The 24,557-nt window shown below is 40.5% G+C and overlaps 1 protein-coding gene and 1 long non-coding RNA gene across 4 annotated transcripts; one reads left to right on the top strand and one right to left on the bottom strand.

The window, feature by feature from the left end:
* Positions 1-4,391: 4,391 nt before the first annotated feature.
* On the bottom strand, positions 4,392-24,037 carry CCDC83 (coiled-coil domain containing 83). Of its 3 annotated transcripts, none has more exons than XM_032678281.1 (11): positions 23,988-24,037; positions 22,839-22,943; positions 19,892-19,976; positions 17,383-17,551; positions 16,578-16,745; positions 13,746-13,837; positions 12,512-12,580; positions 9,952-10,073; positions 8,846-8,928; positions 7,220-7,398; positions 4,392-5,426 (listed from the first exon to the last, which is right to left on the bottom strand). In XM_032678281.1, the coding sequence occupies exons 2-11, from the start codon at positions 22,922-22,924 to the stop codon at positions 5,235-5,237; spliced, it is 1,245 nt and encodes a 414-aa protein (XP_032534172.1). In that variant the 5' UTR covers positions 22,925-22,943; positions 23,988-24,037; the 3' UTR covers positions 4,392-5,234. The 3 variants fall into 3 exon arrangements, with proteins under 3 accessions (XP_032534172.1, XP_032534169.1, XP_032534170.1); XM_032678278.1 differs by lacking the exon at positions 23,988-24,037 and adding an exon at positions 23,772-23,854; XM_032678279.1 differs by lacking the exon at positions 23,988-24,037 and adding an exon at positions 23,478-23,663.
* Positions 23,765-24,432, top strand: LOC116782137. Its single transcript, XR_004355149.1, has 2 exons — positions 23,765-24,013; positions 24,312-24,432. It is a non-coding gene; the product is annotated as an uncharacterized LOC116782137 (long non-coding RNA).
* Positions 24,433-24,557: the final 125 nt, after the last annotated feature.

Genomic DNA, 24,557 nt, shown 5'->3' with positions numbered 1-24,557 from the left:
GGAAAAAAGGTGCACATCTGTGACCTGTTAGCTGAATCTGTAACTGCCAGAGTACAGATTGTTCTGAAGCAGTCCAGAGTTTGTGTGAAGGAGGAAGGTAGACCTTCCTCCTCCTCCATAGCCTGGTGTGCTGGGTTATGATAAAAACAGACACCAGCCTTCTCATCTTTTTAGGCCTGTGGTGCTCTCTGCAGAGTGGTTTAAGTCTGGTTTGAGGCTTTTACTGCAGATAGATTTGCGTTCCTAGAGCTCTTTGATCCCTTTGGACCCCCTTTTGTGCGGCTCTGGACTTGAGCTTACAAATCATGAAGGTGACAAAAAATTCCCAACACACTAAACCGCCTCTTCTGCAGGGATGACTAATTCTTGTTATCCTTTACTGCTCACTAGTTGTTGCTCCGAGTTCCTTAACACAGCTGCTGTGCGGGTTAAACTTTCTTGTTGAAGGCCTTGCTTGTAACCTTTGCTTTTTGGTTTACTCCTTGGAGACAAACTGGCTTGAGAATTTTTCTGAGCATTCCTTTCCATTTACTTTGTTCACAATGTTTGCTTTTGGTATCACGGGAATAATAGTTTAGCTTAATTTAAAAAGCATAGCACACAGACATGCTTCTTTTAAATTACTGTCCCTTTTCAATAATGGGGGATTGTGAAAACCTGATCGTCCTCAGAATTGAGTTCAAAGGCTGTTTAATCTAGAGGAGCCAACTCTGTCTAGGGAAGCTGCCTGCTCTTAGCAAGCAAGGGAGGATGCAATGCTTTGTTAGAGGGATATTGTTTCTCTTAAGAGCTTTGTGTAGGAAACTGGTGTCTCAGAATAGACACGGTATTTTTAATTTATTTTTTTTTATCAGAGAATTATATCATTAAAAGAGCTGGATTTATCTCTTGAGACAATTACTCTTGCCAGAACAAGAACCTGAATAATTCCTAACTTTGTGTGTTTTCTAAAAGCCCAAATGTAGAATCTTCATCTGGAGGCAGATCTAAATTCCTTTGCTGCTTCTGTTCTTTGTTTCAAAGTCACAAACTAAACCGAACTGTACCTCAGGACATGTTTAAAAGCTGTCTATGCATGACTTTGTGACATCAGAGGGTCTATTTAGCCAGCTACTGGAATAAGTCACAGACTTTGCCAGCTGCCAAACAGCCCTTCAGCAAGAAGAAGGGACAGGGTGAAACCCTGCATCTTTTATTAGACAAAAAGTGCCTGTTTCCGGAGCCTGACACAAATTTTGTAGCAACATAAATGAATTGCAACTAGAAGGCCACGACACAATTGAGATAAAGATTGTGGCAGAGGAATTAGAATTAAATGCTAAAAACACTGAGAACGATAGTAAATGCTGATGGGAGCAGAAGATTGACAAGATAATGTGAGGGGTAGTGAAGAAATGTGCTAAATACAGACAAAAAAGCAGCACTAATGGAAGCATATGTGAACATATGTGAACTGAGGAAGAGCTTTCTCCTTGGCCTGTCAGCAATCTGGTGACTTGACCTTTGGAGCTCTCACACCACAGTGGAGAGAGTAGAAACAAGCTTGACATCTCCCACCCAATTTGCCCAGCAAGAGAAGTCTTTGAGGAAAATTGCTGATGTTTTCCATGTTCAAACTGGAGAGCAAAAGGGACTTGGCTGATCTGTCTGCTGCAACCTGGTTAGATCAGGAGAATGAGTGAGGAGGTGAGAACTCTGAGCAGGTTCACTGAAGGTGTAACATTGCTACCACCCACTCAGCAGCACCCTTTTGTATCTGAAGGTTGAGTAATACTATATCCATTTCACTTGTGGGAGATGGCCTGCCTGAGATAACAGATCAGTCTGAGTGAATAAAACATATTTACTTCTTTTCTTGCTTCTCTGATGATGAAATTTCCTGAGGCAAAGATCAAAAAGCCTTGGAACAAAGAGCCAACTTCCTTAAATTTCTGTTGTGTGAGGCGATAATGGTGCAGAGAACGTGTTGGATGCAAGCAGATTGCTTTGAATATCCGGCAGCTGTGGTGCAGGAGGACCACTGGGTCTCGGGTTTATTTTCATAGCATGGATCTCTGCTTTGTTCATGGTAGTAACTGCTGAACTTCCCCCCCTGCCAGCTACAGCAATGGCCCGAGTACTGTTTTTTCAGAAGAGCAGTATTTGATACAGTTTTAGTGTCATGATACAATTTTAGCTCCTTGCTTCACTTTTAGTGATTAAAGTGAGGAATAGATCCAGCACCATGTTATATCCCAGTGTTCCATGGCTCAGTGGAGGTGTTCAATGGGCCACATATGGGAATAGTTGTTGGCATCTTATTACCAGGCCGTGTCCTGAAACAGCATGGTGTTTGTGGGATAGTGCAGAACATGAGCTCTGAAGTGTATTATTACAAAAAAACATCCTTCCTTTTATGGTGGACTCAAAATCCAAGGGAAAGTCTTTTTTCAGAGGAACATCCAGCTGCAAAACATCAGTGGCTAAAGATGCTAACACCATTGGACTCTGTTCTGTGCTTGTCACTGTAGTGTAACTTTTCAGTCCATTAATTTCTGTCTTGACCTTATTCTGGCAAACTCCTTTTAGCCCACAGAAGCAGAATGTTTAATAACTTCTCTCTCAGAAAGCAGCCAAACAAGAACAAATGCTGCAGAACAAGTCTCTTACCCTCATTTCTCAAAACATGCAGGTCTGAACCTGTGGAAAGAGTGCCTTGTTATATAACCTAGCTGCAGCAGAAGCTGCAAACCTCTCAAAAACTAGACCAAAAGTGAAGTAACCCACATTCCCTGCAGCTCAGTCGGGGGGGGGGGGGGGGGGAGATCATTCTTGCACAGCCAGACAATAAAGCAATATGATCCAGTTGCTTGACTCAATGGGGAAGTTGCTCATAGAGGGTTCAAGCCAGCAGTGTGCTGAGATAAGCAGCTCTTTTCATCACTGGAGTGGATACAGGCTGTCAGCACCCCCCACCCCATTGTGCTTTTTAGGTATTCCATGGATTAATGTTTCTCAGTTCCAGGTCATGGACCTCAGTTCTATTAAAATAGCTTTTGTATCTGTGCAACTTCAGTGGTACTTGTATTTCTTTAACTTATATTCCAAGGAATACTAGGGTTTTTTCTTCCTGTTTAAAGTGCAAGTTTCTTAGAGCTGTGTTCTAGTTAAATACAAAACTCCAGCTCAACTGAGGCTTTGCTTGGACTGTAATTGTGGGGACACATGGACACTTTCTTGTGTCGTATAGTTGTCTTGTGTAACAAACACAGGAAAGGTATTTCATAATGCTGGGAATGTAAGGATGCCTCCTGAAAGTTTTGTCCTACCTGGAGTAGTGAACTCTCATTGTTTAAGTAGGGGTTGGAAGCGCTGGCCATGCTGCCAGACAGAGGGCTGATCAGCCCTCTGTTTTACAACATGCTGCTCATTTCTGAGATTTTGCCAGTAACAAATTTATCAAATCCAGATGCCTTGTGCTGGAGACCCAGCTTTCTCCATATGGGAGCCTTGCACTGGCCTTAAAGCTAATCCTATAGAAATCAAGGGGATTTGGGACACTCCACTAAATATGTTTTGCTACAGGCTGTTGCTTGTGCAGGCTGCCTGTGGCTTGTACCTTAATTAGCATGTTTGGGTTTCTTTTTAACTCTCTCTCACCCACACAGGCACTTACGGGAAAAGGCTAAACAGAGACTTGGAGGAGGCGAAGGCTCTTTTTCCCAAGGTGCAGATATATGTTGTCCTGCCCTATGTCCTGCACATGGTGCATGATGGGCATAAGCCACAAGAAGCCTAGAGATGGGCCCTACATTTACACCACTGGAAAATGTAAATCCCCTTTGGGGAGCGCTGGGAAGGAGAGACCTTTCTTTAACTGAAAAGCTGTTCAGCATAAGCCATTTTCTAATTCTGCATCTAAACAAGAAGCTAAACTAATCACTGAGCAGAACTAATCTCCCAAGTCAGCCATTTCATGGGGCTTGCCCTGCACTCAAAGCGAGGCAGTGTAGCTGAGGGGAGGCTTCTGTTGTGCTGCAAACACGACCACCTCACACATCCGGATCCCCATGGGAATCCCCCATGGACACTCGAGGGCTGGGAATCACCTCAGCCTTTGCCATAACTCACTTGGGTTACAGCAGGAACACGTCCTAACTCCACGAACTGTTTACACATGGCAAAGCACGTGAGAGTCAGTCTGAGATGGAGCCTGCTGCCTTTACCTGCCTGCTTGTGAGCACGGTTCCTGAGGAGCTCAGTGGAGCCCAGAGAACAGCTGGACTCACCTGCAGCTCAAGGCGACACCTGCTGGGCAGGAACAGCTGAGCTCACTTGGAAAACCAAAAATGTTGGCACAGAAGCACAGGATAAGCCGAGACACTTCATAGGAATACAGGTTGTTTAGAATGTTTTAAATTTTTTTAAAAACTTTATTCCAAACAGCTGATTAACCTGTCAAGGGTTTAAATCAGATTATTCAATGCTGTCACACGTTTCTAGCTAGGAAATACACCCATCAGAGCCTACCTGTGGGAAGTAACTGCGTTGTGTGCTCCTGAGAGGGTATCCAGGGTGCGCAGTGGAAAACCCCCCACTGCATCAATGCACTAGGATATAGGTTCATAGAGACCAGTCACAAACCGAAGATACAGGGTTATACAACGTATTTGGCCAATTCTAAACAAACAAAATGTTTAAGACTTTCAAGATTTTTATGCTGGTTTTAATTTTTTTAAATTAATTTTTGTTTATTTCAGTATATTTAAGTAGGGAGTTTACGGAGACAGATAAAATTCATTCCAACACTCAATTTGTACCAATGGTTGAATTATGCTTGGACAAATTAATTCTGCTTTAGCAGAGTATTAAGTATTTTGTAACAGTTCTATGTTTTATGGCAGCCTGCATTTACTTATTTGTGTCCGATCAAGAGGGAATTCCACATTTGACAGTCTGCAAGTGGAGACCACACAAACTAAATATTAATTAGGATCCTTTTGTAGATATATGTGCTGCTCTGTGGACTGAGTAGCCCAAAAAGTGCACAAAACCTCATTCAGTGGTAAGGAAAGGAACCTTTCAATTAGCCATCTGCACACAGACATACCTCTCATTAAACTTACACGTGTGAATCATGATTCAGGCACTCAAAAAAGTTTCCACAAAGCCCAATGCCATACACTCCTTGAAGAACAGAGCAAATATTTGAGGAACTGAGATTGTTACATTTCTGTGTTAACAGCACAGCTTGTCTAGTTGCAATCAACATTTTCTTTAAATAAGGCCCTGATCATCTCAGCTGTGATGTGCCCATCTGATTTACCAATACTGCCATCCTCTCTGTCGCTCCTGCTTGGCATTTCTTCTTGTTCCTTATGATGAGTAGGCACGGCTCTTCCAACTACATACAGCTTTCTCTTCAGAGGACCCAGTTTTAAGTATGCCTTAAGAATAAAGAATATTATTCTTTATTAGATAGAAAAGGAGCCCTTTAAAAAAAAAAACGAGACCCAGCAACTTTCCTTTTTAAAGCAACTGTAGAGATGCTGCCCTAGGGCTGTTGTTTGGTAATGTCAGTGATAATGGGCTTCTTTTACAAGCCAGCTCATCTTAGGAGGCTGCAGCCCTGCTGCCCTCTTCTTCTCCTGTGTGTTTTCACTGATAACCCCACCTCTGTAAACCAAATTCTGCTCTCAAGGTCAGTTCTGTGAGAAGAATTAAACTAATCCAAGAGCTCATTCCTGCCAAAAAGAGGTCCAAGCCCAGCCATGTGCTTCTGCCACGTTTGCACTGGCTCTGGTCTTCTCCAAACCTCTGAGTCAACTTGGTTGACTAACTCAACAGAAAAGTAATTTGGGGGGAGAGGGGGAAAGGGAAAGTTTTTCTGCTGAGTTAGAGAGTGAATCAGCTACAGAAAAGGCCGATGTGCAGTATGAGTTCCCTGAGGGCAGGAGCTGTACCATACTGCCAAACCAGAGAGAGGAAAGAAGAAATCCTCCAGTGCAAGCTCTTGAAGCACCTCTGTTTAATCAGTGCTTTCATAACGGTGCCAGTGTGACACCACTGTTTGCAGTTGCACCTTCATTGTTAAGAGGTTGCAGCACCTATGTCAGCAGCACCAATGGCCCTCAGTGGGGTTGGCTCTGTAGTGCTACCAGCAGGAAGAAAGAAGGAGAGCATCCTCTCCCCAGGCAATGACTGCAAAGAAACAAACACCTAGACAGATGTCTTTTGTTAAAGCTTTTCTTTGTAATGCCTCTTCAGGACAGAGCCACCCCTTAAGTTAGTCTCTGATCAAGGCAACAGGATGATTTCTCTGAACACAAGTTGCAGGCTATTAATAAAACTAAAGTGAAATTTCTAGAAAAAGAGTTTTTGAGGGTTTTTTGTTTGTTTTGCTTTTGTGGGTTGTGAGTAAGTTAATAGAATATTCAGGACTAAAGAAACATTATGGGAAAGTATCTTTACACAGTCCTGCAGTTTGCACCATGTCTATAAAATATTTAATTTGGAGTAGAAATCAATGATGTAGAGCAATGTATTTTCTAAGAGTAATTAGTTTATTTAGAAATGTATTCAAGTTTTTCTAACTCAAGAGTATCAAAGGCACTCAGGAAGCATTTTTTGCAACCTAGGTTTGAGAATCTTCAGAAGTAGGTACCCCCTCTCTGAGAACCACACAAACTCTGGCTATTTACATATAACCTGTACCTTTTTATTTTCTCAATCCCTGTAATTTGCACCCAGGAACACCTTCATCCCAGCTTTCTGCTGAAGGAATGTCGATCCTTTAATGCTGTTACGCCACACAGATTCTAAAGGACCAGTATCCAAGCAAGAGCCTGGCAATACCATAGAAAATTGTCACTAGTTGGCATTCAGAAATTCTTTCTAGGCGGAATTTCATCCTGACACTCTATGTGTTGATTCCTAGGACACTACTCAATTGCCAAAACAATGTCTCCTGATACCAGAAATGCCCTAAGGCATCCAAAACATCCAAGGAAGGCTGGCCTGTATGACAGAGAACCTGTGCTCTTTTGGCCCAGCATGTGAAGGACATGGAGTGACCTTACTGTCCCAAAATAGAACCAGAGGCTTATGATTAAGCATCTGAATTGCACACTAGGTAAAAGACACTGGAAGCCACTGGGAATAGAATGGTCCTGACAGTAGTTCATGCTCCATTCTGAAAAACTTTTGTGTCAGTGAAAGACCTGATGACTTTAACTCATACCTGGAAATCATCTTCATCTTCGTACAGCAAGCGATCCAAGGCTGTAGTGAAGAATTTTTTTCGCAGCTCTTCACTGTCTTGAGTCCCATCCTCTGTTTTAGACTGAACCTTTGGAAAGGCTTTTTTTCTCTGACAGGGAACTGTGGCACTTCTGAGGCTCTCTTCTCCATCTGCCTTTGCTTTTTAAAGAGAAGAAAAATTATGTGTATGTAATTGTTAAGCCTTATGGAAGTCAGAATCAGTACTTGGTATGAGGATTGCCTGCAGTCTTTAATATGGCTTGGCCCATGTGGTGCAAAGAACAGCTTGGTAGGATTTTTAATTGGCAATTCAAGCCAAATGTTAGTTTTCCTCACTGTTTTTTTTCAATGTGTTTTTAGTTCACAATTTCTGATCAAGACCAGGAACTGAAATTGATTGGAAGTGAGAACTAATGGGTCTGTGGGATGGGGCAGGAGAAACAATCAATTCAACTTAAGTCCTGCAGAGCCCTGAATAGTTAAAAAGAATAAGAAAGGCAGCAAAAACAAGTATAAACTTTTTCTATATCCATATATCTATAGGTATATAGATACAAGTTCCTGAAACACAGCTAGTCTACTTATAACTCCCCTGAAGAGCTCACATTTGCAGTTGACTCATTCTCAGGATGACAGACAATGCTGAACATGGACTGCCAAGTTACAGGTTTGCCTGGGATCTGATCCCAGCTTATTGGAACAAAACCTAGTACTCCCAGTAACCCTGCAAAGGTCTAGCAAAGGTATTCAAAGCAAACATACATCTAATTCAGAAGTCTTAGTTAACATGTTTGCTGGTGCCTGATGGTTTCAAAAGGCCCACCTATGGCTCGGACTGATCAGAACTTCAACAGACTTCTTCATGTATCCATAACTGTATGACTTCAATTTTTTTAACTTATCTCTTTAATTTTGTACTTTTCCCATCCTCTTTCTTGTACTAACACAAAGATGTAAAATAAAACGTGATACTAAGGAATCCACAGAAACCATCCTAAACAAATAAGCACATTCACTTGCTCCTTCTTGCCTAATGGTATATCCTTTTCCTGGGCACACCTACCAGAATAGATGGAGATTCAGCCCAAAATTCAGTACTGCTTAATAAGATTTTCACTTTGGGCTGAGCTTCATCTGCTCTTGCTAGGGAGTTATTTATAATTTACCTCCAGTGTATGAGCTGAATGACCGTAAAGTGCACATACACTTCAAGTGAAAGCCAGCACAGAGTTTAAAGAATATTGTCTCAGGGACAAGACATAATGAAGTTATGATGATATGGATCAGTAAAGAACTGAGTAGGATATGAACCATATCTTCATAAAAGATGGCCAATCCTGTTAACTGCATTCTGGGCTAGCTCTAGAGGAGTAATTATATTCCACAATCTAGACACCAATTTCAATTTAAAAACTGTATAACAGGTAGATTGTGATTTTGTCTTACTGCAAACTACAGTCTGTCACTGCTGTGGTGGCTGCCATCAAGTGGGAAATTAAGTGTTCACCATGTCAAACAGGCAGTTTGATAAAAACCTTAAGAAATAAAAAGTCTGTAAATGTTCAGTAACTTATCAGTTCTTATAAGCTGCTGGCATGCACATTACCTGCATATTCTCTATATTCCACTTCCATTTCATCCTTAGGAAATCCTTCTTGCAAGCCAGCTGCCTCAGAAAGAAACAAATGCCTATGGAATAAAAAAGATAAAGTGAAACTTATATTAGTGGTCTGAAATTTCTCTCTAAACTGTGCAATGTTTTGGGGTGAGAGGGAGGACACCCTTTCTGAAAGCCATTTGTTGCTTAACCACAAATGCAGAACAGCACAATGGTTTAAAAATGCAATGGAGGCAGCCAGGTAGCTTAGTGGCTAATAAGCTGCTCTTTTTATTTTTAGTGTCTAAGTTCAACTATGTCCATGAGACTAAAAGAAAACAAATGTTATAGTCTCCAGTCAGTCCAAGATTCAAACCACAGCTGGCAGCTCTCACTTAGAAGCAATCCAAAGTTTGGAAAGGAGAAACAAATGGTCACTTCTTAAGACTTGGAACTTTTTATGCAATATGGCTAAAATCACTGAGCTGGGGTTGGAAAATGAAGATGGATCATTCCCATTGTTGCATTATGCTTTTGATACCGTTAGTGTTGATACTTTGTAGCTAAATTAATCTTCCTCTGGGGAACAAGTTAAATAATTTCAGTACAAGAGAATCTAATCCTACAGATACCTCTACAGACAGACATATCCCAAGGTCTCTTCCTTACTCAGTGCCAGGTAATCTGTTTCACTTGAGGTTGCAAAGCCTGCTGTATTTGCATATTAATCTTCACATTTTTCCAACAGTAAAGGAAAAATCTATTATTCAGAACTTGGTCTGAAAAGCTGGGGCTGAGACCATCTAATTACAACATAAAGAAACTATTTCCAAGCCCCAGTGGTATCCCCTCTAAGAGGAAGTTAGTAGCACTAGGTCTTCATAGACTATTAAAGAACCAAGTTTCTTCCCTGAATTTTGGTATTTAGGAGGTCACAATGTTACTGTCGTCCTTCAAGGATGCAAGTCCCAAACACAGTGAAATCCTCTTTCCCCTCAACTAGGAAACTACCTTGGCTTTGATGTAGGAGAGCCCAAACAGCTTTAGAGGCAGATAGTATCATTATCTTAAAAAAAAAATTAATCACTTTTGAGTCTGTAAAGGCATCACTTTACCTGGATCCTATTTGGTTCTGAAGTTTGATATCAATCAGTTTTGCCACTAAACTGGTATTTTCTTCTTCCAGGAGCTGAACAGAGGCCTTCAAATCACTTACTTCCTTTCGGTAGATCTTAACCTTTTGAGAATTAGAAAAAAAATAAAGAGAAAATCTTAGAATTCTGGAAAGCTTTCATAGCAACTACCTTGACAGCACATACCTAGAAAGATTGCAGCTGTATCAGCAAGACTGCACATTTGGTGGGGAAACAAAGTGACACATTTTCAGATAAAGGGAAGATCTCTCTGGTTCTTTCACTCTTTTGTTAGAACCCTTTTACTATCACAGCTCTGTCAGTCACAGCCATATATTTGGGCTGTGCAATCCTGGCAGCACAACCTTCTCATGTAGTCAAGCAGGTCTGCTAGACAGCAGCTCTGAATTTTTTGTTTTTGCTTTCACATCAGAGCTTTGAGAGAGAAAAACCTTCTTTGCAGAGTTAAATTCAAGGTCTTGCTCAGCAAGCATTGTTTTTCTAACTCCTGCTTATACACAAAACCTTCTTACCCAGAATTAGCAATGACGCAAGTTACCACAATATGGGCTAAGCCCCACGTACTACTTTCTTTCACTGGTAATCGCCCCATATCGCCATGAAATCAGACTAACTAAAGGGTGCCAGTTATTCAGTTTCCACAATTCCTCCCACTTTTCCTGAAGTACAAGCAAGTTCTTACCTACTTCACTGGAGAGGGGAATGTATGGGAGAGACACCTTCCCAGAAAACTTAGCCATAGGCCCATGTTTAAGAGCAGTACCCAGTGACCTGAGAGCACCTGTTCTCATCAGAGCCAAATTAACGAAGCTATAATCATCCAAATTTGCAGTTAAAACTAGTTCAAATTTATCCCAGGGATTAAAAAGGTGAAAATGACAGGACATTAACCAGTAACAGGATGTGGCTTGGCACAATGAGGTGATGCGGTTTTGCACCATTTTGGTGTGACACAGTAACCACGGAAAAATGTGGGTGAAGTCTCCAAATCTGTTCAAATTTGGAGATAACTAGTTTAGGGCTGTTTTGGTAAATCATTTTTCAGTTCAGTGGCCAAACTGGGAAAAAAAAAAATTGAAGTAAGACTAAACTGAAATTTTTGGTTTATCTCCCCAAAAGAAACTACTGGAAGAGTCTGTCAGCTACATATAAACATTAGCCTGAGAGAAAATATTTCATCCGTGTAAGAAAAGCAGAGAAAATGAATGGGTGAATTCAGAGAACTGGAAAAGTTAGTGATAATTGTTTTGTTTTCCCCAAAATTCAAAGCACTAATTCATAACATAGGAAAGTAATTCATAACATAGGAAACTTCTAGTTGAGAGGAAAGAAACCCAAATCCCTCAGCTCCGAGGTGAGGGCCTGTCAGAACATAAGAGTACTCCAAAGTGGATCTGTCTTGTTGACACTGTCTAATGTGTGTAAAAGTCATAAGTGTTCAGTGAGACAGGGAGATGGGAAGATAATTCATACTCATTCAGTGATAGGATGTATATATTTGAGCTCCTATAGAATAAAACACTAATTCTTTCCTATTGACCCCTACCCTCATTGCTTCATAAGCTGTGGTTTGGACACCTGCCCTGGAAAGTTAAAGATGTGTGCTCAGAGCTCATTAAGGGAAAGAAGGAAAGCTGTATCCCTGCATACTGGCATGTATCTTAAACTAGTAAGTAAAATGCAGAAACCTCTGCCAGGTTTGTTGATGTGGCATGGAAAAATAAGAAGTTCATTTATTAACTTCCCAAAAAGTTTTGCTCAGTTCTAAACTGTGAGACTGTAAAGGTGGGGAAGGGCATTTCACCCACCAATCTCATGCTTAGATTTGATCGCAACGCAGGACCTGTATTGACTGGAGCAAACACAATCAAACTCTCACCACGGAAAAATTAGTTTTCTAAATCTGGCTCACAAAAAAGTCTTTTCTTGAGAAGAAAAGTTACAGGTATCTAATATATAGCTGTAAATTGCCGTTAAAGGACAGTATAAAAGCTATCAGATAATCAATTACAACCATATATGATTTTGATTTTCCTCTCTTCAGTATATAGCCCCTGTAGTTTCTTTATTACCTTCCATTTAAAGTTGTCTCAAGCCATTTCTCAAAACACGTTTCCAACATCCATATCCATTTTCTTTCAATACGACAACACTAGAACTTTAATGCAATTCAAAATTTCACTTTTCAGATACTTACGTGGTTGAGCCTTTACACTAAATAGCATCCCAGTCTTCACAGATGTAAATACTTATTTATAGGGAACATGACAGTCCTTCACCTAACCGCTTAGGCAGGAAAAGGGAGAGACATTTCATTTGTGAAAGCAGGTGTTCACCTTTTACTTTTGTTCATCACATTACACTGTTTGCTGCTCAGGATTACAGATTAATTACTGGAAAACTGCTCTCTTTTTCCTATGGAATTCTTCAGAGGCCCATCACTGGAAACAGTTATGGCTGTAGGCCATGGCATTTAAAACATGAACTACCGTGATAAACTATAGGCAAATGATCCTCTTACCTCTTCTTTTAGCCATTCATTCTCTTGAATTTCTCTGCGACAGTTTTTGTCTAAGTATCCCACAGCACTCTGAGAAAACACAATTTAAGATCATCTCATCTGAGAGAGGAACTTTGACAGTCCTGCAGACTATAAAGAAGAACCTTCTGCTCTTTAGCAGGAAATAATTAAGAAACATCCACACAACAGACTGTACCATCCCCTGAGGGATTACAAGGGGATTTAGTTCACAAGGCCAGATGTTTCTTCTCCATCATCCTGCCTAGAGCAGATTATATGTCAAGCAGTTTACCAATATTTTATAATTTCCCATATTAAAATAGGAGATTTCTCCTTTTTTTGCCCAACAAGTTCTTCCATGTTCCCACTATAGTTCAGATCTTCCTGTTTTCAGAAAATCAAACCTTTAGCTACTAAAAACCCCAAGCAAAATCCCAAATGCAGCAGTACTGATCTATGACAAGTGACCTAAACATGTAGAGGTCTGTGCTAATGAGCCCAAGCTACAATTTAATTATTGATGTCAGTAAGTGGAAAGGAACAACTGGGAGGGAAGATGCTCCTGTAGATCACCATAAACACAGTCCTTTGGATTATGTTCTCACATGACTGGAAATTCCAGCACTGAAGTCAGGGAATTTAACCACATAACGGGCCTAGTGATTCACACTGAAGTATGCTTTGCATTTTGTGAAAGTGAGATGTTGTCACCAGAGCTATTTGTAAATCATGGTTTCAAATCAGAGCTGGCAGAGACGACCAAAAAAATTAATGTATCAGTAAACCTAAATTTTCCTGAGACTGCACTATTTTGGCATTTTAAAAATGTTGTACTTTACAAATACAACATCTTTTTTTTCAAATTGACGTATATTTTCATGCAGCCAATCCCTTTGCATGTTACCGTTTTTTGAAGTCTATGCAAATGTCAAAATCATTCACAGCAAAAGCAACACATTCTTGAACAAGTCATGTCAGTGCATAGTGCCCCAGTTCCTCATCTCATTTGTAAAATGCCCTCACATCTACTCATTGTTAGTCTGATGTAAAAAAAAAGGTACATGTATGTATAACAATGACCAATTCCACATGTAGTAAGATTTACAGTTTATGTTACTCTCAATTTATTAGAAAAGTTTCAAGTCTTAATGTGAGTTAAAATAGTTATTAAGGCAGAGTACATGTATCCTAACTATGATGCAGTTAGCAGTTTTAAAAAAGGCAGAAGGAATACCTTAAGAGCCTGTTCACTAAGTAACTTCAAGTGCCTGTCAAACAGACTCTTATGTTCTTCTTTCACTGCATTCAAAGCATCTCTATAATATTCTTCAAAACAATAAAAAAGGAAATCAGAAATCATTATTTGACATCAATTTCTCCTAGCAACAAATAATTGGCATGTTGTTACTGAACTGGAACTTATCAGCAAGCATCATATGCATAAATGCTCCACAGAAAAGGATTCAAACATCCTTCCCCATAGAAATTATCCTCCTAGACCCAAAGGACAGTAGTGTTAACTACAAAACTAGAAATAAGAAGTGGTTTGCACATTTCTGCTGACAACTGCAACAGCTGAGCAATTCACTGCTAACTGAGCAGTGAGCTGAGCAATCCTCTGCTAAACTATTGGCATCTTAACATTAAATTTTGCCTTTATCAATAGCAGTTCCTAGCGTGGTGTGAAACATTTGCTTAGAAAACTTATTTTTTAGGTATAGAAATGTATTGGATCATCTTATCCACATAGCATTTTTCCAGACATTTATTATAAAGAGCCTAATAAATTTTCTTACTTATCTAAGGCTCTAAGGTTCTAATTTGACAACAGGACAAAACGGACAATGTGGCAAATGCCTCAATGATTTGCTTTTATTTTATCATTACATGCAGTCATTATTTAGAAAGTGTGTCTTACATCAAAATCAATTCGTTTGGCTTCACATTCTAGTCACTTGCTTTTTAATTATTTCGTCCTTCCCTTTATCTCTATAGTTCTTTTTTTGTTCTTCTAAATAGCCCAATTCTGCTTGATATTCCCCCTTTTGAAGGAAAGAATGAGAGTGTAGTCATTTTCTTTGAAGGAGGGCACTTCCTACGTGTTGCAGAGGCTTGAAGTTCAGCCTTGCTCTGTACTTGTGTTGCAGACAGCCTGTTGCTGATCTGGCTGTAAATGAACATCTGGTCATGGACCCACTGTGGAGTCAAAGGCAGTCAAATATCGAAGGTGTATTAGCTCATTAGTTGTGCATTAGTTCTTAATTTAACACCATGGAAGCTGGAATCCACCACCTAGACTCAGCAAAATGAAATAGAAGTACTTCCATACTATAATTAATTCACTATTTCATTCTTTCAGACAGCTAAATAGCCTGAGTTGTAGTGGGAGAATGAAGAAAAGGCGAAACAGTATGTCTGAACAGTTCCTAAGGAAGCTATTTTCCCCAACTCTCTCACTGCAACACTGTTTCCCCCACACCTCACCTGTGCCTGTGGCTGTCTTTCACTTCCTCTCCTCTTCAGCTGTTTTGTTTATAATGTCACCACCAGACAATATGAATTGTGCCAGTGTCAAGCCCTTTGGTGGTACATACAGAGACAGAAATTTGTTCACCTAAGCTTATTGCCCAAGCCTGTTACACATCTGAGGTGTGTGAAAAAACCCAATTTGTTGCTGCATTGCTCTGAAAGCTTGTTGCATTTCTGCTGGAAGGCTGTATTCCCCAGGCACTCTCCAGGTTCAGTTTTAGGAAGTTAAGTAAAATACTGTGCCAACATCCAGTACTGGCAGCATCATTTTGCAATATGTTAAGTAGGCAACTGCAGTATGTACCTCTGTATCAGTCTCTCTGTTTGACCACGTGTGTTTGACTCTGTACACTGTGACATGCAGGAGGCCAGAGTAAATGTTTCTGGCTCATTCTGGCATTCTATATAAAAGCATCTATATAGCAAAGTTTTAAACTGATTAAGAACACAGAAAATGCATAAGGAAAAAACTCAGTCTCTCCTGAATAGAGAGATGGATATCTGACAAGCTATCTCGCGATGTAGAAATCACAGGGCAGATCTTAATCATGGCAAAATATGTTTCAAGAGACAAAAAGATAGCTAGCTGGCTCTTATCCACAGTGGCTGATGCCTGGTAATAGTTGGCACAGAATATACAGAGACCCTTAGAGCAGTGTCACTGCCTGTTACTACCAGCTGCTTGGCTGTGGTCATGCATACTGAGAGGGACATAAAGGAAGAAAACCAGGACATCCTTATTGCACTGGAAGCATGGGTTATGTAAAAGCAAAATATTTACATGATTTAAAAATAATGCAGTAGTAAAGAAATCTTTGTAAAAATCACTCAGCACCAGAATATATAAGCTTTCAAATTCATTCCACCGTTGTGATGCTACTGGAACAGTTCCCAGTATCTGTACATGTCTGCACTGGTAATTTTGCAGGGCTTCACACCGGAGACTAAGCAACTAGGAGGCAAAGTTCAGACCAGTGGCTAAAGAGCTCCCTCTAGTTCTGCTTGTAAACCAGTGTGCTCCATAGAAAAGACTGTTCCAAGAATGAGCTCATGCTACTTTCCTGTCAAAGAAGCTTTCAATATGTGAACTGTTTGTAACATGATGAGAAGCAACAGCAGAAGAGTCAACATTTTCAAGTATGACTGCTAAGGGAGCCCTGTGTGTTGGTGACCTAAATATATGCAGACTTATTTTTAGGAAACTGCTGTCCTTCCTTCACAGTAACATTTTTAAAAAATGGGTTGCCTGTATTTTACAAGCAAATCATCAGAAGTCATGCTTATCAGTTTCTTTAAGTGTCATCATTTCTGTAAACTTTATCAATTTCTTTAATAAAGGGACTTTTATAGAGAGAAAGAGAGAGAGAAAGGGTGTCCTTACATTTTCCAGGATTACACAGCCCACCTTATGTGTACCGTTTTAAGAAAGTTGATACAAGTTACTAGAACATGACCGCAAATTAAATTTATAATTTAATTCCTGCAAGCAATTTGCAAAAAGCCTCTAAGACTTGCATTACACTAGCTGTAAACTGACCTGTAGTTCTTTGAAGCTCATCTTTAACTTTCTTAATGTCTTTCTCCAGACTGCTAATCTTGTCAGCGTGTATTTTACTTCCTACATTTTTGTACTCCAACCAATAATCTCTCTCACGCTGCTTTACTGAAATTCTTTGCTGAATTTCTTCAATTTGGGAGCGCAGTTCTATTAAAATAAGAATGTCAAAAGACAAATTCATTACTGATTTCTTGAACTGATAATTCTTATAATTTCATCAAATTCTTTAAGAAAGGCACTTTCGCAGGGGTTGGAGAAGGAAGGGGGATTCTTCCACACTACAATACATTACAACATTAAGGGCTCACACAGTGTGAAGGGCCACCATCATTGCTGAAAACAGCTTGATCTTATTCTTCGAAGGAGAGACAACAGTTCTCACTGAAATATTGTAACCAAAGAGACATGTGTCTCCCACAGAGAATCACAGGGATGACAGCCAGAATTTTGAACAGTCAAAACTGACCATTTTTCCTGCCATCAATATTTTTTTTTTTTTTAAATTTTCCAGTGGAGCCAGTGCTTAGGGTTTTCATAAGTTCCAAATTTACAGAAAAGAGGAAGCCTCCTTACTCGCACAATAATATACATCACTTGGAAGGAACAGATTTACTTATAAGCCCTCCACAATCTCATATCAAATTGAGATAGCCCAATTTTTGGAGAGGAAAATTTATGCTTTTTATGCAACAAGGAAGTTGAAACTCTAAATGCAAAACAACAACAACAACAAAGATCCCTACCGTGTAAATTGCAAACCACACTTCCCCAACTCACAACATACCTTTAAAAAGTTGTTCTTTGTCCCTCACATACTGAAAAATTGCTTTCAGTGACTCTTCCACATCATCCCTAGTTACAACCTCCTTGTCATCTCGTTCTTTCTCCTTTTCTTCTATTTGTTTTATTAGGCGCCTGATAAGTGCTTGCTGTTCTTCCTTCAGTACATCATTCTAAGAAAGAAAAACAGAAGACACAGCACATTTTCGAAGTAGACACATAAAACAGTTTCAAAGTGGTTTTCAAAGTGACAAACTTAAATAACAAAAGTAAAATGTGGCCTAATGCCAGATGAAATGCAAGAACACCCAACTAAACACCTGTTCTTCGTATTCAAAAAGGACAGAGCAGAAGGGAGAGTTTTCAGGTCTCAGAAGTTTCCTCAGTAACTTCAAGACCACTGGAAGGAAATGAGAGACAAATGACTGCTGTATTCTGTGTGCTACATCAACAGTTCTCCATTGCCTGGAAAGAAAGTTGCTTGTGAGTAATTTAATAACAATATTTATACGTTGGAGCTATTCAACATTCTTCATGAGAATGTTACTGCCTTCATGCAGAAAACTCATGAGACAACCCGCTCGCTTGCATATAACCACAGCAAAGAGTCTTGTCAGAGCTGAAATTGGTTGTACCTCCTGATTCCACAGCTGTGATCATAACCCTTTGCCATGACCCTCTCAGGTGATACAGAGATTATTCATCGTGTATATTTGCTCCCAAAGGATACCATACGGGAGCAAATAGTAACAGTTACTATGCAGTAGAGAGAGTCTCAAGCATTCCTCACTTCTAGAAGGATTAACTCTAAACCACTCAGAAACATTAAGCAGGAAACAAAGGATGGAGCTCAAAGTGCTGTAAAAACATAGGTAAATTAAACAAATAGCACTTCAACCATGCCCTTAAGTACCCTGCACAGTCTAAAATATGAAGGAGTCCTCCAGAGACCGTGAACTAGCAGTAAATTGGGGAAGTAATCATAAGAGACTTCAGATGCCTGCAGAAAGAAGAGCAAATGCCACTTGCAGTGATAGTTAAGACACAAATGAAACACCATCCAGGCTTCAAGACTGAAAGCAGCACCACAGAATGCTAAACATATGGATACTTATAAAAGCAGGGCAACCATTGGGCATGGGAAGGACAGAGAGACATTGTTTCAATGTTTCACTGCTATACCAACTGCAGGCTGCAACATGATCTGGGGTAAGGATTTTTGAGTAATTCGACTTAATTTCAATAGGTGACCCTCTATATATCTGCTTTCAAAGTTCACTGCTCACAGTCATCAGATGTCATATTATGGGTGTTTACATACAGCTCATACACACAGTTCTTTAAAGTGTCACTCAGGTGCAATCAGTAGTTATACAACCTTGTTCTAAAAAAATACCCAAAATAACTCTTAATCCACGAGAAAGTGAGTCTTCATCAAACAGTGCTAAAAATTACAACTAGTCAGTTGCTTGATGCTCTTTCTTTGTTCAGTTTTTATTGTAACTAAGTTTGCAAGAATAAGTAGATTCTCACAGAAACCTGTGCAATTCCATTACCTCAGAAGTGAATCAAAAGAAGTCAGCAAATCTCAGTAGTTGGTTAGGTCTGCTAGTGCTACCGACAAAAATGAAGTTAAAACATTTATTCTTTGTGCATTGAAATACTGAGGAATATTTGCAGGACTGGTCAAAAGGCATATCTGAATGTACTGCAGGGAAGGTCCCTACTGAAAGGAGGCTTGCTGTCCTATGTTCGCTGCAGAGGAAGGCACATGTCCAAAGAAGGGCAATGAAGTTGGTAAAAGGATGTCTGAGGGAGCTGAGGATGTTTAGCCTGGAGAAAAGGAGGCTAGTGTGGGACCTTATCTCTCTCTACAAATACCAGAAAGGAGGTTGTAGCCAGTGGGAGTCAGTCCCTTCTCCCAGGTAACAAGTGACAGGACAAGAGGAAATGGCCTCAAATTGTGCCAGGGAGGTTTAGATTGGATATTAGGAAAAATTTCTTCACTGAAAGGGTGATCAGGCATTGGAACAGGCTGACCAGGGTGGAATCACCAGTCCTGGAAGTGTTCAAAAGACGTGGATGTAGCACTTGTGGACATGTTTTAGTGATGAACATGGCAGTGGTGAGTTAACAGTTGGATTAAATGATCTTAGAGGTCTTTTCCATCACTAACAATTCTGTGATTCCATGAAATATGTAGGTAGTTATTGAACACCTTCACTGAACTCACTTTACTGCTGTGTCCTATTCTGCAGTGTTTTACTCCTGCAGTTCATTTTTTACACGTTATATTTAGGATATTTATGCTCTATGTTGCATTTCATTCAGGTAACACTTTAACTTTTAGCACATAAAGTGACTCACTAACTCTACTTTCATTGACTGTAACAAATTCACTCCAATAACTAGTTTTACTGTATGTGGTATTAGGATTGAAAGAATAAAACTGAATCTGTGACTTAAAATATCACATATAAAATGTGTTGGGAGAAGGATGCATAGTCACTTACTCTTTTATGATACTCTTTGATCTTGTTTTCCAATTCTTCCAGATGAACCAAAACCCGATCAATTGTTGCTTCTTTTGTCTCAATTCTGGGGAGAGAGAATAAAGAAAGAGATATTCTTACAAAACCATGAGAGAAAGGAATGCTATTTAAGCTAGATTAGATGTAAATACTATCAAAATGTTTATTGTCATATCATATTGCTTGACTCATTTGGGTAGATATCACTGTCTGCTTACTACACATAAAGAAATTATTTCCCATATACATCTGGACCTTCATGTTAGTTTGGATTTCATGCTCTACAGAGATACAGATTCCCTGGTTATACTGTTCCCTTGTAGCCTTTAAAGAGGCTTGAACTGGTTTACTCTTTGTGCATGTGGCTTAGCTGACCAATTACACGGGTGTCTTTTTGGATAAGATTATTTGTGCTCCAGAAATATTACTCATCACTAGCTATAGAGGAAGCCTGGGCAACTCACTCAGACACAGGTCAGATGAATCCCAAACTGGAGAGTTAAAAGGGATTCAATTCTTCTGAAAATGTGGTTTGTCAAGCTTCATAAACTGTACTTGTACACCAAGGAAATAGGGACTCCAGCCCGAGTAGTATGCTCTGTTTATACATTTTTGTCAAAGGACTAGCTCCCTACCTTCACATTTTCATAGGCATTCTCTTTACCACAGCTGTAAAATAGGCCTTTTATTCTGGCGGTCTCTCTTCTAGAATGAGAAACACTAGGCTGCAAATGATGTCTATTTGCAAAATTCTCTGTAATGTTTCCCTCTGTCCCCAGAATTCATTCACCATGTGGCACAATAGAGGCAAGTATTACAATTATCACAATATCTTTTACTCTTTCAACAGTTATTGTTCCTTCAGTTTTTCGTTTTGGTATTTGTTGTTTTTTTGGTTGTTTCTTTTTTTTTTAATCTTTATTTTTCCCCTCCCTATTGTATTAAGTTGTTTTAAAAGATCCTCTTTTTTTTTTTTTTCTTTTCCCCTGGCTAACTTGCTAAATTTGGGTCACTGAATCATGCAAACTGCAGGTTACTAAATTTCCATCCTCTGGTGTCAGTGTGCTCCAAAGTATTTTTCAGGTTTTCTACTAAGTACAAGGATATTGGTCAGAGAGAGCAGATATGGGGGTATGGTGGTCATGACTACAGCAAAAGTATGTCACAGACATGACAGTTTGGCCACATAGTGTGATTGTCTAAATTACCCGCCATTTTAAGCCATTTCAAGCCATTTCTGTATTTTGGATATTGCTGATCTTATTTTCTCCTGCTTTAAGATTTTCCATTAATATGTCCATCACCTTGCTAATGTCAAAATGTATATGAGTACAATTTGCCATTTTGTCTGCTACATATTGGAACTTTCCCCTTTAGATTATTTTTCTATGGTATTAGTCAGATTAAAGCCACAAAACAGCTGGATTGATGATTCCTTTGACATTATTTTTCTCAACTCTGTATACTAGGTCTCATCTAGGTGATTTAATCATCTAGAAACAACACTCCCTCCCAGTATGACAACAGTTTTATCAGTCATCTATAAGATGTTACTAAGGCAAGTAATTAATAAGATTGTTGTTCCTAACAATTATGCTGAAACAGAGAACTGTAATGAAAATGGAAAATAACAAACTCCCTGTGAACAGTGACCATTCTTCAATGTATAGAAGAAAAAACAGGAATGGAAGTTAAATATACACTAAGCACTTGAGAAATCCTAAAGTGGAATGTGACAGATATGCACCTGTATGATTATGCTGCTTTGCTCAGTTAAGTAGTACAGAGAAGTTACAGATTACAGAGGTGAAAAGAGGGAAACAGAGGAGAGAGAGAAAGAAAAAACAGCAAGAAGAATACTTTTCTTCCCTTTCTTCCCTATTGTTGTTGTAGAAACTACATACTCCTTGTTAGTACAGCACCCGTTTCAGTGGAAAACTCTTCAGACAAATGTCTTTTGCTTGAATATTTGAATATGCATAAGAATAATTTTATCAGAAAGTGGTGCAGTTTTTTCTCAGCCTAATAATACAGTTTGCTTATTCCTTAGTGAAATAGATGGGTTGGTTTGTTGACTTTTCAGGTGGTATGTTTGTGATATGATCAAGCTAAATCTGGGATATTTCACTATGGAAAATTGTACTCTGCTCAGTGTAAACTGAAACCAGAAACACCACATAAGCTGTGAACCCCTGTAGATGTCACTACAACTACTCTTCAGTTTACTTACTCCACTTTTCATTTCCACATCAAGGCACTACTCCTTGCTCCCTAAACACTGGTAATTGTTGAATGTTGGATGTTGCTGAGGCTTTTCTATTTCAATTTCTGTCTCTGATAAAAGCCATGGAGCTTGCTTTTTCTCTTTTAATCATCTACTCAAGAAATTGGAGATCAAATAAATTGGACTATTTAGTAACTGCTTCAGATATTTCCCCCTTGGCTCTTATTTTTCTCTGCTTGATTTAAAAGACCTTTAAGTTACCCTTCTCTTACTTTCAAAATAAAACACTGTGCTCTGCTCTCAGCTGCACCAAGGAAGAGAGCAAACCACAGGTCTTGAAGTTCTGGCTGGTGACAACAAATCTCCACGAACACCAAGGAATTCTAAAAAATACAGTCAAATGTGATCTTGCAACTTCAGCGTATGCTGATCAAAAGCTTACTACTAACAGAAAAAATGTTGGGTTTTTTTTGGTTTTAATAAAATATTTTTTTCCCAAGTTACAGCCTAATGGCATAAAATTATTTCTGACACATCTAAATGCTTCCTTACAGCTATAGTTTAAAAAGTGTACCTTTCTCAAATAGCCTTAGAAACCCCCAAAAAATCAGCTCAGGCCCTAAATTGAATAAAGATGTCTTTGTTATCTGCTTCCTTCATTCACATATTCTATATGAGTGAAAAGTTAAAATTTATTAAACCTACTGAAGTTCTAGTACGGCTTCTGGTATATCTGATTCGGGTTCTGTAACTTGCTTTCCTGGCTTCTCCTCTTTCTTGTTCTCTTCCATTTTTTTGGTTGCACTTGTGCTAGAAGTGAAAGGGAAAAAAGACATAGATGAATGTATAGGATGTCATATATTCATTGGCCTTTGTCACTTGTGGCAAGTTTCTAACAGTTCTGAAATAAACAAAACTAGTTGGGTTTCTGACAACAATAATCCTGCCCAGGATAGCGCTCAGGCCCATGTTTTTGGAGCAATCTGAAGTATCATTCTGAGTAGATGCATTCTTGAAGCCCTCCCTTGGACGCTCTCTAATGGCTTAATGTCTTTTTTACGTTGTGGTGCCCAAAACTGCACACAATATTCAAGGCGAGGCTGCCCCAGTGCAGAGCAGAGCGGGACAATCCCCTCCCTCGACCGGCTGGCGATGCTGTGCCTGATGCCCCCCCGGACTCGGTTCGCTCTCTTGGCTCACAGGGCGTTGCTCACATTCAACTTGCCATCGACCAGGACCCCCAGGTCCATTCCGTGAGGCTGCTCTCCAACCTCTTTTTCCCCAGTCTGTACGTACATCCACGGTTGTCCCCGTCCCAGGCGCAGAATCCGGCGAATTGATTACCTCAGTCACGCTGTGACACTCTGCAGTCACGCTGTATCCGCTTCCCAATCTCCAAAGCACACTAACAACTCCGTTCCTAGCCGATCCTTCCCTTGTACGTATCCCCCACAACCCCCTTCACCACCAGGTACAGCAGTGGACAAAGCTGGGCTACCCCTCACCGAGGCCCGCAGCCCCAGACCCCACCGGCACCGTCACCCCGTGCCGGAGCCCCTCCCGCCCCCCCGCCCCCCGCCGGCCCTGTCACGCTGTGCCCAAGCCCTCCCGCACCGCCCGCCGCCCCCGAGCACCCACCGCCAGAGTTCCCTGTCAGCCCGAAGCAACCCCTGTCGCCATCGCAACGGGGCCCTGCCCGGCCCCGCCGCGCGTTCCGGGGGCCGGCGGCGCCCTCTGCCCCAGGAAACGGGAAATGCAAAATGTCAGCGACGGCACGGGGGTGGTTGGAGGCCTGACAGGGGTTTCTGTGAGGCAAAGCTCGTGGGACGGCCCGCGTTTCGCTCGAGTGGGTACCTGCGGTGCCAGGCCGAAATCCTGAGGTAAAATTGCAGCTCTCTTCAAGAGGGCGTGTCCCGGCCCCGCAGTGATACAGTCCCACACCGAATGTGAGCTGGGTCACCCATGCCCGCAGAGGAACAAGCTCCCTAAGCTGTCCGAGGCACTGAGGAGGAGCCTTGGATGGTTCCTCCACCAGCCGTGCACTGCTCCCTGTAGCCCCTTTGCCCCATGCACCAGTGCAAAACTCCATGCCCCAGAGGTGGGGACAGGGCACAAGAGGATGGAAAGGAAGGCTGGAAGCTGATCCTGAATTACTTCTGCTTCTCTCATCCTGAACAGCAGACCATCATCGACTTTGGATTGGCTCTGTACGTTGCCCTCCTTCATAGGACACCAGTGCCTGAATCACATAACCCTGGGAGCCATACTCGACCACAGAAATAAATTGTGAATCACTAAAGAGCCTTTGTCCTCATTCTTGGGCAACATAGAATCATAGAAAGGATTGTGTTGGAAGGGAACTTAAAGATCATCTAGTTCCAAGTCCTGTAGGGCAGAGATATCATCCACTAGTTTTGCTTGCTC

The sequence above is a fragment of the Chiroxiphia lanceolata genome, chromosome 2, assembly GCF_009829145.1.
Source record: "Chiroxiphia lanceolata isolate bChiLan1 chromosome 2, bChiLan1.pri, whole genome shotgun sequence".
NCBI classification, from domain to species: domain Eukaryota; kingdom Metazoa; phylum Chordata; class Aves; order Passeriformes; family Pipridae; genus Chiroxiphia; species Chiroxiphia lanceolata.
The sequence above is the reverse complement of the archived record's forward strand: the minus strand, read 5'-3'. Positions and strand labels throughout refer to the sequence as shown.

Coding starts and splice junctions, on each gene's coding strand:
- CCDC83 (XM_032678281.1), bottom strand. CDS start 22,924: ATGGAAGAGAACAAGAAAGAGGAGAAGCCAGGAAAGCAAGTTACAGAA. Junction 10,074..12,511: donor ATGAATGGCTAAAAGAAGAG/GTAAGAGGATCA, acceptor AATTCTCAAAAG/GTTAAGATCTACCGAAAGGA. Junction 5,427..7,219: donor AAGATGAAGATGATTTCCAG/GTATGAGTTAAA, acceptor TTTATTCTTAAG/GCATACTTAAAACTGGGTCC.